Source organism: Chionomys nivalis, chromosome 2, assembly GCF_950005125.1.
Source record: "Chionomys nivalis chromosome 2, mChiNiv1.1, whole genome shotgun sequence".
Classification (NCBI taxonomy): Eukaryota; Metazoa; Chordata; class Mammalia; order Rodentia; family Cricetidae; genus Chionomys; species Chionomys nivalis.
The window spans coordinates 2,192,725-2,209,336 of record NC_080087.1 but is presented as its reverse complement, the minus strand read 5'-3'; the positions used below and the strand labels follow the sequence as shown (position 1 = coordinate 2,209,336).

The 16,612-nt window shown below is 36.2% G+C and overlaps 2 protein-coding genes across 2 annotated transcripts; both read right to left on the bottom strand.

The window, feature by feature from the left end:
* Positions 1–295: 295 nt before the first annotated feature.
* LOC130869873 (olfactory receptor 1044) lies at positions 296–1,240 on the bottom strand. Its single transcript, XM_057762341.1, has one exon. The coding sequence runs from the start codon at positions 1,238–1,240 to the stop codon at positions 296–298; it is 945 nt and encodes a 314-aa protein (XP_057618324.1).
* A 6,868-nt stretch (positions 1,241–8,108) lies between these two features.
* On the bottom strand, positions 8,109–9,068 carry LOC130863458 (olfactory receptor 1044-like). Its single transcript, XM_057753461.1, has one exon. It carries the CDS (start codon positions 9,066–9,068, stop codon positions 8,109–8,111), a length of 960 nt encoding a protein of 319 aa, XP_057609444.1.
* Positions 9,069–16,612: the final 7,544 nt, after the last annotated feature.

Below are 16,612 nucleotides of genomic sequence, written 5' to 3'. Positions count from 1 at the left end.
ATTATACTATAATCTTAAAATTATAATTAAAAAACAAAAAAGAACAGATTGTAATTTTTTCAGTTGGAATTTGATATAAATTCTTATCACCCTAGTTCCAGGACAGGAACCAAAAGCAACGGAGAAACCCTGTCTCAAAAAAAAAAAAATCTTATCACCATATAATTTTTGTTGTACATTTCCCATTTCAGAAATGAAAGAAATATTGAAAAAGTAGACATGTTAATAATATTTTATTGGAAAAAGAGAGAACACACATAGACCATTATTATTTATTCAAGTCATTTTCTTAATTTCATGACATAAGGCTTTGGTTCCTAAAGATAATTAATTTCTTCATGGCATCCTTCACTTCCTTATTCCTTAAGCTGTAGATCAAAGGGTTCAACATAGGGATGATCACTGTATAGAAGACAGAAGCCATTTTGTCTGTGTCTAGAGAGTGGTTAGAACTGGGCTGCAAGTACATAAAGATGAGGGTTCCATAGAAAATGGTTACTGCCAACATGTGGGAACCACATGTGGAGAAAGCCTTGCGTCTTCCCTCAGCCGAGCGCATCCTCAGGATGTCAGAAATAATGAATGTATAGGAAATAAATACAATGAGTAGAGAGGATATGAACATGATGCCAGCACAGGCAAAGATCCATAGCTGTTTAGAGTGAGTGTCTGAACAAGTTAGCCTGAGAAGAGGCATGTCATCACAGTAGAAGTGATTGATGATGTTGGAATGGCAATAGCAGAGGCGAAAAGTGAGGATGGCGTGAAACAGGGCTACCAGAAAGCTGTAGCAATAGGGTGCAGCTACAAGCTGAAGGCAAATCCTTGGGGACATTAGGACCATATAGAGTAGAGGGTTACAAATGGCCACATACCTGTCATAAGCCATGGAAGCCAATAGCAAACACTCAGCTGTCATGAAGGCTAGGAAACAGCCTAACTGTGCAGCACACGCATTGAAGGATATCACATTTTTTTGATACAAGAAATTTCCAAGCATCTTGGGTGTAATGACAGAGGAGTAGCAGAAATCAACAAAAGCCAAATTGCTGAGGAAGAAGTACATGGGTGTGTTGAGTCTTGCATCTGTTTTAATGACCAGAATCAAACCCAGGTTGCCAACTGTCGTGAAAAGATAGATGGTTAAGAATACCACAAAGAGAGGCATCTTTAGCTCCTGGCGATCTGTGAGGCCCACAAGAATGAACTCTGTCACCTGGGTGCAGTTTATCTGAGTCATGAGTCTTCACAAAATCTGTGTGCAAATCAATAGAAAAAAAGGTGGCCAACATTTTGACAAGAATATTTTCGCTTAATGTAGTGAAACACCATTGTATTGTTAATATGAAAGTAATAGCTGAATTGGAAAATGATTAAGCCTTTTGGAGTCAAAACAAGAGAAGATTACGAGGAGGTATTTTCTTAGAGACATTTCTCTCAGTCTAAACTGAAAATAAGATAATAGCCAGTCTACTACTTCAATCTTTTCCTGAAGTTTCTACTTATTATTTAAAATTCAACATTAATTCTTTGAATATGTAAAACAAATGAGAAGATGTTGACATTGGTAAAATAAAAAAATGAATGTATCCTAATGAAATCACCATTTCTATATAAAATAAACTACATTTTGCTCCCATAAAAAACATACGAATTTCTCTTCTTTACCTCTATATCTAGTATATACTCTACAGAAACCATCATAGTTTATTACATGTTGGGAGTCAGAGTGACTCTATGTTTTCTCAAAAGGACAAAGGGAGCTTTAGTTGATTGTCCAAAAACAGACTTGGCAAGCCTAGCTTAGACTTGGAGTCACTTCCTGGAAGGACTAAGAACTGTACTCTCTGAGAAATTAATTCTTTCCCTTGGGTTGTGGTTATCAGTCCTAAGGTGATTGTGTCTGTTCTCTTTGACAACTTATCTAAATTAGCTCTCTGCTGACCTTGGCCCATTCCTCCCTCTGCCGGTAATACACAAGCTGCTCGACTGGGACTAATGGAGCATGTGATCAAACCGGACTCTCTGAACATGGCGACAAGGAGGGCTGACTTAGAAGCCAAGGACAATGGCACTGGATTTTGATCCTACAGCATGTACTGGCTTTGTGGGAGCCTAGTCTGTTTGGATGCTTACCTTCCTAGACCTGGATAGAAGGGGGAAGACCTTGAACTTCTCACAGGGCAGGGAACCCTGACTGCTATTTGGACTGGAGAGGGAGGGGGAGGGGAATTGGGGGGAGGGGGAAAATGGGAGGAAGGGAGGAGGTGGAACTGGACTTGCTGAACATAATGGACAATGAGGACTACTGAGAACTTCAAGAACAATGGCAATGGGTTTTTGATCCTACTGCATGTACTGGCTTTGTGGGAGCCTAGGCAGTTTGGATGCTCACCTTACTAGACCTGGATGGAGGTGGGTGGTCCTTGGACTTCCCACAGGGCAGGGAACCCGGATTACTCTTAGGGATGATGAGGGAGGGGGACTTGATGGGGGAGGGGGAGGGAAATGGGAGGTGGTGGTGGGGAGAAGGCAGAAATCTTTAATAAATAAATAAACAATAAAAAGAAAAAAATAAAAATAAATAATAAAAAATATTCTTTCAGATACTTTAGGTCTTAGCCAAAGTAAGTTGCCCCAATATTGCAAATAAGACTTTTGCTGATTGCCTGGCTAGCATGTAGAGCATGAGACTCTTAATCTCAGAGTTGTGGACTCAAGCCCCATATTGGGCACCAAAATGTAGGTAAGTTATTTGATTGGGGATAAAATTCACAGTAAGGGAAGAGATCCATGGTCCTCTCTGGGTGCTGGAAGCTAGGAACCAAATTCAGTTAAAAAAGGGGTCATGCATGCTTTTGGTTTGTGCTTACAGTATCTCAGACCACACCCAAATAGGCCAGTAGGAGTTCCCACAACATAGAAATGGTTATCAGTCTTCAATTTAAAAAAAACATTTTCAAATAAAAAAAAATATACTTTAGCTTGTATATCTGCTTGATGGTGACATGAGGTTTATTTTTAACTATGATCAAGTGTTGCAAATGTCTTAAAATCTGGGCAATGGTGGTGCGTGCTTTTAATCCCAGCAAAGGCAGGCAGATTTCTGTTGTTTTGAGGCCAGCCTAGTCTACAAGGTGAGTTCCAGAACAGCCAAAGCTACACAGAGAAACCCTGTCTTGAAAAATCAAAATAGAGAAAAAAAAAAAACAAAAAACTGTCACAAAATGTGAAAATATTCAAAGTTATACCTCATATAGAGATGTGACTGTCTAAATCTTGAAAGATTACTGACTCTTGTTTTTCTTTGCTAAAAATGTTTCAAGAAAAGCACAGCATATTCACCTTCTCATAGGGTTTCATTTGGTATGTTTAGCTCTTCTCATTTTTCCACCCAAGGTCTGTCATTCTTGCTATCAACTGTAGGAACAAAAACATGCATGGCTTCCCTTTAACCATTTTCTGGTTTCTTGGGATAATTTATTTTACTGCTTTTCTGAAATAGAGTGTCATGTTTCCTTATACCCAGAACTTCCATCAACTGTTTTGAACTTATAGTCCTGTGCAAAAAAAATATGCATGCACATATACTTACAAAATTGTGTATGCATTTGCTTGAACATCATGCATCTTTTAATACTAAATCAAAGTCATGAGAAACTCTATCCTCTTTAGAGAAAGTGTTACAAATGACCTGTTTTTTCCTAGAATTTATACAACACAAATGTTGAGTACTTCCTCACAAAATGCACGTAAGTTAGACAAATCTCTGATCTTGTCTACACCAGTGGATGTTCTTGGTACTCTAAGTCTGTCACACAATAGATAGTTCATTTTTTGAATTGCTTAGTATGTTTTTAGAATTATAATATTATATCATTTCCCATTTCCATTTTGTCCATCTAATACCTCCTTTATAACTCTGCTTGCTCTTGTTCAAATTCATGACCTCTCTTTTCATTAATTACTTTTTTATATGCATATAATTATACATTTATAATCCAAAATACACAAAACAACATCCTTAGTTAGTATAACATGATTTATACATATATTTTCATGGCTGACTGTTTAGTATTGGACAACCAATTTGTGTAACATTTCCTGGGGAGACTGATTCCCACTCTCAAAATTATTTAGGCTTCTGTACTTTTAGTTTTTGTGGACTGAGGCCTTGGTGACATTCCTTTGTCTGCACTGATGTATTTTTTATCATTACAGGTATCAAAAGACAGAATTTCAAAACCTCAAGAAGTGAGGTTTCGACATAGATTAGAATCTTTCCTTTGGGTGTCTAGTCTTTTCAAAATAACTTAATGGATTTTAGATTTTTCAAATACTTCCCCACCAAAATCTAATTATATATTCTATATACTATGAAGTATATTAAAGTAAATTAAAATAATACAAGAATAAATTATTTTTCTTTATTTCAGAAAATGTTACCTAAAATTTTTCAGTCTAAAGATCTTTATGGTCTTCAATTTTAAAATACATATTTGTCACTAATGTCAAAACCTGTTTACTGAACTTACTTGGAAAACCTGAGTTCTATTTCTTCTGCATGTAATGCTTGAACAGCAACAAACTATGGATTTTTATCAGTGAAACTATCCCAAAGGATCTACTTAAAAGAATGATGTAAGAAGAATTAGTCAAAAAAAATTATAGTCTATGTCTTTGGGGCATAGATACCCCAAATCAGGTGAGAGATAATTAATATAATTTTTTGGTTTGCAGAAACCACAGATCTTAAACTCTGCTTTTTCATATCTTTGCCTTATATGCTGTTTTGGGAACTGTCATTTTTTTCTGATTTTCATTATTTATATCATTTCTGCTTGGTTTTCGGCTTTTCTTTTACATTTGGTTTCGATTTAGGGGGAAGGTTGCATGGGCAGTAGGCAGATACGAGGAAACGGGGAGATAAGTGAGATTGGAAAGTGTGATGTGGAATCCACAAGAACCAGTAATAGTTTAAAAAAAAGAAACATTGCATATAAAGTAAAGCACAATAAAAGTTATGTAAAACAACAACTGCAAAAGAACTGCCATGTGATAATTCTTTAAATTTGCATATATTTGGAAGAACTAAGTTGCAAAAATCTACTTTAGAGGATCATAAAACATAATGCTGTGTTAATTTGCTGTTTTGAAATACTCAATGTGTTTCTTCTTCTAGGCTGTTGGTTTCTGATACTGATTTAGTCACTAAACTATATGATCTAAAATGCATCATTGTTTTTTTATTTTAATAACGTTTTTTCATTTATTTTACAAAGCAACCAGAGTCTTCTCCGTCCTTTCCTTTTGTCCCCTCCCCTTTGCCATCTACCTGTCTACCTACCCACTCCTCCATTTCCATTGAGAAAGAGACAGGTCTCCCATGGGTTTGCACAAAGCTTGGCATACCAAGTTGAGGCAGTACCAAGCTCCTCCCCTTCTCTTGAAGCAGGACCGGGTAATCTAGTATGGCTAACAGGTTACCAAAAATAACCTAAGTCACAGGGAAAGGTCCTGTTCTTACTGTTAGATGCCTGACTAAGAGACCAAGCTACACGGTTGGTCCCATTTGTTGGGACCATTTGAAGTCCTGGTCTTCAGCTGCTCTTCTCTGCTAGAGCCTTCTCTGATTAGAGTTACTAAAAGCTGTGCCTTGCCTGGAGGATCAGAGGATAAGGTTTTCACCTGTTGGCCCACTTGATTGTTGGGTATATAAGACTCCATGGTGCTATTGAATAAAGGGCTTCTTACCAGTGATTAGAGGTCCGTGTTTCTGTCTGTCTGTCTCTGTGTGTGTTTGTTTCTGTATTTCAACCTCCAGGCCCTTGCCCGAAGCTCGAGAACTGTATTGTAGCACACAGTGCCCAGACGGGGGCAGAGTGTGTAGCACCCATTCAGGCTCCCTGATAGTCTTTTTGATTGCTTCATTGGCCTACTCTTGGAGACACCATGGAAAGAATATGATTTTAATATATTAGGGACAATGATCCTCCTATGGACTGATTTTTTTCTCCCAAATATCATGTGTTGAACCTTAAACCCCTAAAAAATAGTCTTTTAAGATGGTACCTGTGAGATGCAATTAGCGTTAGAAGACATCATGGAGGTGGGAGCTTTGTGATGACACGATTGCCTTCTGAGAAAAGACAGACCAGAGAATGTATTTTTAATCAATATGTCTACCTCTATCTCCCCGACTCCCTTACTACCTCCTTTCTTTCCCCTTATAAAGATGTATAAAGATGAGGTTATTGAACCCATAGAGTATCTGTAATGACCGAGAATGTCAGAAAGAGAGACTTAGCTACTACTAATTGAATCCGACAGAACTTTGATCTTTGTTGGACCTCTGAATCCAGAATAGTGAGAAAACCTACTTTTATTATTTAATATACAAGTTTATGGTGTTTTTATTGAAATCTAAACAGGATAAAAACATCTCTAAGAAAGACAAGCAGTCTTCAGTGCAAAAATTTTCGTGGCAGCAAATGCAGTGACACATCATTACTAGAGATGCTGAGACTAGGGAAGACTGAGTGCCAAGATGACCATTTATGCTAATACCACTAAGGCTCAGGGATCATCATGGAAAAGGGAGTAGAAAGAATTTAAGGTAGAAGACAAGGAAGAAAGAAAGATTAATTTATTGGTTGTCTGCCAGAGGCACAGCTTATCCTGAATACCAGAAACATTTTGGAAGCAAACAGGTAGAGTATATTTCCCTGAAAACTACCTTCAGGAGGGAACTGGAGTCATTATTTTAAAGTCAGGAAAAAATGTTATGAAGAAAGGACACAGAATACATTTGAAAAATTAAAAAAAAAGTTCAGATAAGAGTGGGCCCAAGTTGAGACCCACAGAGAGACTACCAGAATCCAGTCAAGTCCAGAATGCAAAAGCAAGGTTTATTCTCCAGCCAGGCTGGGAGCTCATCTATTACATATGACACAGTAGTAGGGAGAACTCCCCTTCCTCATTTGGGGCTGACATATAGGCAAAAACCACAAGCTGGGTTCATTAAGGGTCAAGGGAGTTGGTCTTGCATAATGCAGAGTATGGACCACTTCTCCATAGCTGCTAGGAACGTCTTGAGACATCTTTAGTTTTTACTTGAACCCAGTGTCCTAACCAGCGATTAATCTTGCAAAGTTCTTAAATTTTTCCATGTCCTTACAAGACAAACTCCAAAACACCACTGCTCTCATTTTCTGTTGGCCACATATGTCTGGGAACGTGGTCTGTCCCTATGAGTGGTTTGTTTTCCCAGTGAGACTCCCTTGGAGAAAACTTATTTATCATTTGCAAGTGGTTATCATTTGGAAATAGTTTAGGATTAGGGATGTTGACATGTGTTCACTTTTCCTTCTAGCTCTAGGACCCTATCTGGTGCACACCCATGCAGGCCCTATGCACACTGCTTCTGTATCTGTGAGTTGATATGTGCGCCAACTCTCTTGTGCCAAAAAAGGCTTGTTTACTTGGTATTCTCCACCTCCTCTGGTTATTACAGACTTCCTGCCTCCTCTTTTTTTTATGATTTCCTGTGTCCTGAAGGAAGGAGTTTGATAAAGACATTATTTTTATTTTTACTTTTAATTTAGTTTATTTTATTCAATAATTCTTTTCCTTTACATCACAGGTTTATTACAGCTGCTGGTTTTGCATTTTTATGGGATTTCTGAGCATACAGGAATAAATGAGTTTTTGCATCTGTTTCTGTTTCTTGTGCATTTTCTTGGGCTCTTTCCCTTAGGTTTGTTTGTTTGTCCTAGTCCAATTGGTTTGTTTTTGTTTACATTATTAGATTTTATTATTATCCCTTAATTGTCTGTTTTTTTTTAAATGAGGGACAGAAAGCAGGTGAATTCATATTGAAGGATAGGTGAAGAAGAACTGGAAGAATTTGAGAGAAGAGAAACTGTAGTTAGAATATATTATATGAAAAGTAATCTAATTCAATAAAATAAAAAATAATAAAAAGAAAAATGACACAGAAATGTTTGATTTAATAATATTTCTGTTGAACATCAATTAATTTTAAGATATTAAACTCATTTTACTAATATTGGGGGGAGACCAAGAGTGAAAATCTATGTTTATTGAAATTAATTTCTTAGCTCTTTAAACACCGAAGTCTGGTTTCTACCATCTATGATTTTCTTCAGAGCATCTTTCACATCCTTGTTCCTAAGGCTGTAGATCAAGGGGTTTAGCATGGGGATGATCACTGTGTAGAAGACAGAGGCCATCTTATCTGTATCAAGGGAGTGGTCAGAACTTGGCTGTAAGTACATAAAGATAAGAGTTCCATAGAAGATGCTCACGGCCATCATATGGGAGCTACAGGTAGAAAAGGCTTTGCGTCTTCCTGCAGCTGAGCGCATCCTAAGAATGGCAGAGATAATGAACATGTAGGAAACAGAAACAATCAGAACAGAAGAAATGAATGTGATTCCAGCACAGGCTAAGATAGATAGTTGTTTGTACTGAGTGTCTGAGCAAGCAAGTCTGAGAAGGGGCATATCATCACAGTAGAAGTGATTGATGATATTGGAATGGCAATAGCACAGGCGAAAGGTGAGAAGAGTGTGAATCAATGCCATCAGGAAGCTATAGGTATAGGGCGCAACTACAAGCTGGATGCAGATTCTGGGGGACATTGTGACCATATAGAGTAGAGGATTACAGATGGCTGCGTATCTATCATACGCCATGGAAGCCAATAACAAGCACTCCGATACCATGAACGTGAGAAAGCAGCCTAACTGGGCAGCACATGCATTGAAGGATATGAAATTTTTGCTATATAGGAAATTCCCGAGCATCTTGGGTGTAATGACAGAGGAGTAGCAGAAATCAACAAAAGCCAAGTTGCTGAGGAAGAAGTACATGGGTGTGTTGAGTCTTGCATCTGTTCTAATGACCAGGATCAGCCCCAGGTTGCCTATGGCTGTGAAAAGATAGATGGACAAGAATACCACAAAGAGGGGCGTGTTCAACTCCTGGTGATTTGTGAGGCCCACAAGAATGAACTGTGTGACTTGGGTGCAGTTTTTCTGAGCCATGAGTCTTCAGAACACCTGTAGGAATAGAGAAAAATCCAAATGATACATTTCCAGTTTACATTACTCAAGAGATATTTAGTACTTTATGATCTCCTGAAAAGATATTTGTCATTGTTTCTCTACTAGTGTAGGGATTGTCATAGTACTGCGATGCTGAATATGGGGCAGGTAACAGAAAGAATTATGAGCAATTGATTCATGTTATTAAAGGGGCTTCATTTTCTTCAGTGGAATTGCCAGAGATAAATTCCTGTTCCTTCAGTGAATAACTTCCCACCCAGTCTCACACAAGTAACTCTAATTTTTCTCAATTGATGACAGATAAAAAGAAGATATGAATGGGAAAGGGGACATATTGTAAAGAAGGGTGGCAGTGAAATAGGGAAGGGTACGAGTAGGAAGAGAATTAGTACAACTTATATATGGTGGTCCATGACTTTAATCCCAGCACTCAGAAGGCAGAGACAGGAGGATCTCTGAGTTCAGGGCCAACCTGTTCTAAATAGTGAAACACAAAGATATCCTATCCTAAAAATATAAAACAAAACAAAACATATAAAGCCAACAGGCAATACAATAGAAAAATAAAAGAGAAATTTAGATAAAAAGAATATTTTTCTTCTTTTATTCCAAATCCATCAATTTATATAAAGACTGATGAGTGAAAGAGTCTACATTAGTCCATTTTTGGTTGGTTCAAATGTTTTGTTCAGTACATTCTTGTAGCTATTTCTTGATTTGTTATAATATCTAAGCCATGACTTACAAATATATTTACAAAGTATACTATATCTTCTGCAGTTGCAACACTATTAGAATTTCCTCTTGTTGCTGTGGTCGAACATATATATGTTCATACACACACATGTAAAAGTGGAAAAGAGAACCATCTCGTAAGAGAAATGGGACAAGAGAAAGAAGTGATAAATATGGATGGACATGTTCAGAACATGCTACACTGTAATAGATCTGTTATTAGGAAACCCATGGATTGTCTTATAAATATATTCTAATACATAATTTTAAACTACTTATTGTTCCAGTATTAGAATAATACAGTTTTATGCTTTCCCTTGTTTATACTAGTAATTAATTTTATATAAGTAGTCTAACTTATAGTATTATCTTTAATGTATCTTCATAATTCAAAAAATGAAAACATCTAATATCGTGGAACACACAGCAAGGTTTTTATGTGTCTCATTTCATTTTACTGAGTCTTAATGTAAGTATCCTATTTTATGGGTATTTTAAAAATGAAAGCTCCAAGATAAAATATAATCAAGTGAAGCAACATAAAATAATTGTTTTGAGAACCCTTATGTTTTAAAATTACTTCTTATTCAAAAATCACACTTCTTAGTATGTTTTCAATTGACTATGTGTTTTCTACCCTTGGAAGCTCAAATTGTGTTCAGGTTTTATTTCACATGAACAACTCTGTGTCTGACTTACCTTCCTTCCTTCCTTCCTTCCTTCCTTCCTTCCTTCCTTCCTTCCTTCCTTCCTTCCTTCCTTCCCTCTCTCCCTCTTTCTTTCTTTCTTTCTTTCTTTCTTTCTTTCTTTCTTTCTTTCTTTCTTTCTTTCTTTCTTTTTCTTTCTTCTTTCTTTCTTTCTTTCTTTCTTTCTTTCTTTCTTTCTTTCTTTCTTTCTTCTTTTTTTGTTGTTTCTTATATGACAAGGTCTTGCTATTCAATCCATGCAAGTCCAAGTCTTTAGCCTGGCATCATAAACCTTGATGACCTAATGTCATCTCTAAAGTCTGAGAAAGAGAATAGTTAAGAAAAGGACTATTCCTGTATCCATATAGTATTATCTGGAAAAGCATTTATAGTTGTTTTCCAAGAAATCTGGACATTGTCTTACAGATCAATTTACAAGTGAGGTTCTTTTTCATGAGACATTGTCTTACAGATCAATTTACAAGTGAGGTCCTTTTTCATGATTTTTTATGTCTTATTCTAAAAAGAATGTTTGAGATGTGCTGTGAACTTATTGTTTTCCTGTTGAAGTTGAAGCTTAAAATCTTTGTTTTCCTTATCATTATTGTCTAAATTTCTTAATTGAAATTTTACATATCTAAATAATATCACACATTCTTTTTCTTTTACTTTTTTGTCATTTTTATTCATTATACTTCCTTTCTGTATTAATTTTATATCTAAAAATAAAATTTTTCTTATGCAAACCTACAAATTGTTTTACTCTTCCTAAAATTGCTCTAAAATATATTAGTAAAATAAACCTTCATTTCTTTAAGCGTCCACAAATACTTTTATATGGTAACAGCTATTGTTCAACTCATCAGAATATATACTCATTATTTTAAAACAGTGTATGTTATTGAGAAATTCATGTCATTGCTAGGATTTCTATTATTATGATAAAATACCATAGCTAAAAGCAACTTGGGAGGAGAGGGTTTGTTTTAGCATCTGTGTCCAGACCACAGTTCATCATGATTAAAAAATAAGGGGAGGAATCTAGAGGCTGGAAGTGGAAAAAAGCCATGGGGGATGTCTGCATATTGGTGTGAATCTCTTGGCTTGTTCAGCCTACACTGTTATACCATCCAATACAACCTGCCTAGAAATGGTACCACCCACAACAGGATGGTCCCTCCCTCCCTTGTCAGTCATCCATCAATGAGTATAGTGATAACAATAATAACTAATAATAATACAAGCTTGTCTACAGGTCAATCTTATGAAGCCATTGACTCAATAATATTCCTTCTTCTTAGCTGATTCTAATTTGTATCATTGTCTAACAGCTAGCAAGCACATGTAGCAATTAGTAACTTTCAAAAACTGAATTACTTCAATTTCTCTTTCTTTACTAAATAAACTAGTATTTAGTTCTCATCTTGAGACCCTAACACTGATTAGAACCAACTGAGTTCTGCTTTCCAGTAAGAGCAGCACTGACACTCTTAGAAACCTCTGGGGACACATTTTCTGAATCTCTACGACATGCTAAGAAAGCAATTTTGAAACACAAGGCAACAGATAGCACACAAAAATAAAGGTAAAATGAAAATACATTTTTTGTTAGTCTTCTCAGTATCAATTCATTTTGTGAAAAATTAATGACATAAGTACTGATACAAGATGCTGTAGGATGATTAACTATAACTAAAATAATAATGTCCTCATTTTCTGGATTTGTAAGCTGTTTTGTGTTCTAGTATATGATTCTGTTTTAATCCAAATACCGCCCAACAATTGAATTCATGATACACTTTCAGAAATAAACACATTTTCAATTGTATACTCTGGCCTACATTCATCATGTGACTTTAGCTAATACAGCTTGTCTGCAAAGAGGTCTGAGTTCTTTCACTCTGCTCTGTAGCCACAATCCTAAACACTCTGTGATTCATATTTTCCTTGACAATGTATGTAATTACAGTATTCATATGTACCTTTTAATTTTCTGAAAGAATGTGACTTTTTTTGTACTGTGCACTTGAATATTTTTATATTTCTCAATTCATTCAGTTTCACTAACACTAACTTATCTACTGATCCAGTTTATGAATTTAGACCTTAATTCGATTCCTTTTTGTTTGTTAATATGTTAATGTTTCTCTCAAACATTTTCTTATACATTTGTTCTTATGCAGTTCTTTTCTCTACCAAAATGCATGAACATTTATAGAACAATAGTATTTACCATCATCAATATTGAAATATACCTCAGACTAATATATCTGGATTTTCCCTCTCAGGTTGAATACCTACTTTATAGTTCATTGACCTGTCTCATCTGTATTTCCTACCCTGTCATTTCTTCCCACACTTTTTTTCTCTGTTCAACTTTAGACACTTTATATTTGATAGCAACGACATTTTCATTAATTTCTTAATTTGACAATTTTTAGATAATAGAAAAGGAAGAAAATAAAATAAAATCTACTAAGAATATTTGAATAGTTCTTCCCTGTACTTTGAAGGCATATTCTCTTCTTTGCAGGGTATATCTAGGGACATATCAGTGACACTTGCCTAATGTTGCCATTAACTTTCTATAAAAATCTGTAGGGACTGAAAGGATAAAAGATAATATGTGCATGGATTATATTCTGATCAAACATGAACTTGGTTTTTCCCTAAGCATGTAGTTTATAAACTAGATTATTTATTTGATGCATATACACTTAAAATGTCTCTTATTATAACTTGTAGCCATATATAAAAGGTTAAACAAACCAGAGAACATACTCCTGACATTATCTAACAAAGTGAGTCCCAGTTATATTCCAAACCACTTTACTGTATTGTAGTTAAGATTCACCTTGAAACACTACAGTAGTGTTCTAAGTCAGAGAGATTCTCTTTCAACCTACCCAAACAGGATGTTCTTCTTTGTCTCCTCATAATGTGTGCAAAGAGAAGCTGGCTGCAAGACTTTGTTCATGTCTCTGTCCCAGAGGCTCCTACTCCAGAGAATAAGAAAATGAGGTGATCAGAAAAATGAGAGTCTATACTCCTGTGGGAGACATATTCAAAGAATTTCCTGCCTCTGAAGAATAAATCAGTAATATCTAATGTTGTGTTCTTATAAGGGATAACTTTATATGGAGTAGAAAATGTCATTTTCATTGCCATTTTATCATTTTAATAAATAATCATTTATAACTTATGTAACCAATTATTAATATATTATCATTTTATTATTAGTTTTTAATTATTTCCCCCAGCCAATCACAGTCCTCTCCCTCCTTTCTCCCTCCCCAGTCCTTCCCCCAACTCCCTAACCTCCCTGCCCTTCACCTTCCCTTTCCCTCTACCGCCAGTTCATGCCTACCCTGGGCATTCATTTACTCCTCTTTCTTTCTTTTTAAAAAGAGCAGGCCTCCATATATCACCCAGCCATGGCAATAAGGTTGCAGTAAAACTAGACATCTCCTCTCCTATTGAAGTTGAGGCGGCCACCCAATATGAGGAAAGTGTCCCAAAGGCAGACAGCAGAGTCAGAGACAACCCTTGTTCCTTTTGTTCAGATTCCTACAAGAAGACCAAGCTACACAACTGTAACATAGGTGGAGAGGGCCTAGGTCAGCCCCATGCAAGTTCTCTGGTTGGCAGTTCAGTCTTAGTGGGGCCCTATGAACCAGGTTAGATTCCGTGGGTTTTCTTGTGGTGTCCTTGGCTTTTCTGTCTCCCACAATCCTTCCTTCCCCTCTTCCACAGGATTCTCCGAGTTCCACACAGTGTTTGGCTGTGGGTCTCCAAATCTGCTCCCATCAGTTACTGGGTGAAGCCTCTTTGATATCGTGTGGGCTGGGCAATGATCTATGAGTATAGTAGAGTGAGTTTAGCATGAGTACAACATCTAGCTATTGGAAGAATTTATTGTCAACAGCTCTTCTTTATGCACAGAACATTTGGTAAATCCCTGGGAATTTACTTGACCTTCAGGCTTAAAGTCAGAAATTTGTTTAAAATAAAGTTTAGAAGTGTGGGTGAAGATTGTGAACAAAGCATTTGATCCTGAATATAAACATAAATATTAGCATAAACATTAACAAAGAAGAATACTTAAAGAGTGTAGGAATTTCACTTGGTTCTTCATTTTTAATTTATGAATAATATCTAATACAGATATTATTGGGATAAAATACAGCATTTTAATAGATTACAGCATTGACTAAATACATCCTTCTATTATAACTTTTCTATGCCACCGTTCTTTGTAAACAATTTCTTCTTTCAGTCTAACAATTATGTTTAAACTTGTATGCTTGAGGCAGAGTAGAAAGTAGTCATATTTTCATGCCTCGCTTATTCCACAAAATGCAATAAATATCCATGGTTATGACACTACAGTTAAACTCAACCAAGATAAAGAAAAGTCTATGTGTCCCTCAATGCATGGATGCAGAAAGACAATATCAAAAAGACACATAGTTACATACTCGATTTCAACCATGAAGAAAGAAATTTTGTTATTAACATAAAATGAGACTGAAACACATTATTTTTGTTATGATTCTTACCTTTTGTTTTATAGTATGATATGAAGTAAACATTAAATCTTAAAGATAAATAAATTCCATTGATAGAGGTATATGAAAATGCAAACTATATTTGCTTATTTTTTATTTGGGAAGCTATAAATTAGTGTAGTGAGTATTGCATATATGTCACCTAATGGTCTTTTTTATGTAAAATATGAGAAAGAATGAGGCAGAAGGGCATGTGGCTTATGAAGAGGCTACAAGAGATAACTAGGGTAACAGGGGTTGAGGGAGAGAACAGAAATAGACCACAAAAGCACATGCTGTCAGGAATTCTCATAAAGGTATCTAGCAAGTTATATGCCGAATCCAAAACAGTTTAATATTTTGAATTCAAAGCTGTGGCAGACACTGCACATGCCTGTAAGTAGTGACTCATTCTTCTGTCCATGGTGTACCTTACATTCTCACAGTTGGATCTCGTCACAAAATTTATGTCAGGTTCTATGACAAAATGTAGTGAACTTCAGGATTTATCACACTGCTGCTCATACCAACAGTGGATTATAGCTTTCCTTTATGTAAAATAAAAGTAAATCAGCATTGTTCATGAGTGGGTGCATTCCTAAAAACACAGTGTACTCTTACTCTTAAGGAATTTCAAAAGTTCCCGATATGTTTAACCTTCAGAATAGAAAGTCCAGAGGGCTTAATGTCTCTTTGCTAGTTAAAACATCTGCAATCACTGTTTGTATTTGATGAAGTTATGTAACAAAGCATACAACTGAATTTCAATCTCAACTAAAGAAGCTGTTATAGTTCACAGTATTAAACAGACTAAGAATACTAACAGCTTCTTGGCCATGGTGGGGCACGCCTTTAACCCCAGTAATCGGGAGGCAGAGGATGGTGGATCTCTGTGAGTTTGAGGCCAGCCTGGTCTACAGAGCCAGTTGTAGGAAGTCAGGGCTATGCCTGGAAGGGGAATGGGGCGGGTCATGGTTCACCTGTCTAAACTGGAGTCTAAAAGAAAACATTGTAGGGTTTTGATAGAAAATATTTTACTAACTTGCTTTTATTTTCTAGTTTCATCTGCTCCCATTATCCACACACTGTTCCCTATAAAGCCATTTGAAAGAAAAGAAAACATGAAAAGGTATTATTGACTCCACAAAACCTTGATTTACAGAGAAGAAACACCACTAGTCCGTGGTGTTCATCCCAACACAAAGTGAAACTCAGGACACAATGCCCTGTAGAGATTATAGTGCTGTGCCTAGGATCACTGAAGAAACAAGGTCATTTATACGATCTTCATTACCAGCAAGTAGGAAAGCATGACATAAAAATCTTTGCTCTTGTTATTGGCCTTTCTGGGTCTGGGTTGTCTTTCTGGGTCTGGATTGCCTCATTCAATATGATGTTCCATTTGCCTGCTTCTTTCAAGATGTCATTTTTTTTCGCTGTGTAGAACTCCATTATGTAAATGTATCACATTTTCCTTATCCTTTCTTCAGTTTAGGGGCTTTTAGGTTGTTTCTAGGTTCTGACTATGACAAACAATGCTGCTATGAACATAACT

Coding starts and splice junctions, on each gene's coding strand:
- LOC130863458 (XM_057753461.1), bottom strand. CDS start 9,068: ATGGCTCAGAAAAACTGCACCCAAGTCACACAGTTCATTCTTGTGGGC.
- LOC130869873 (XM_057762341.1), bottom strand. CDS start 1,240: ATGACTCAGATAAACTGCACCCAGGTGACAGAGTTCATTCTTGTGGGC.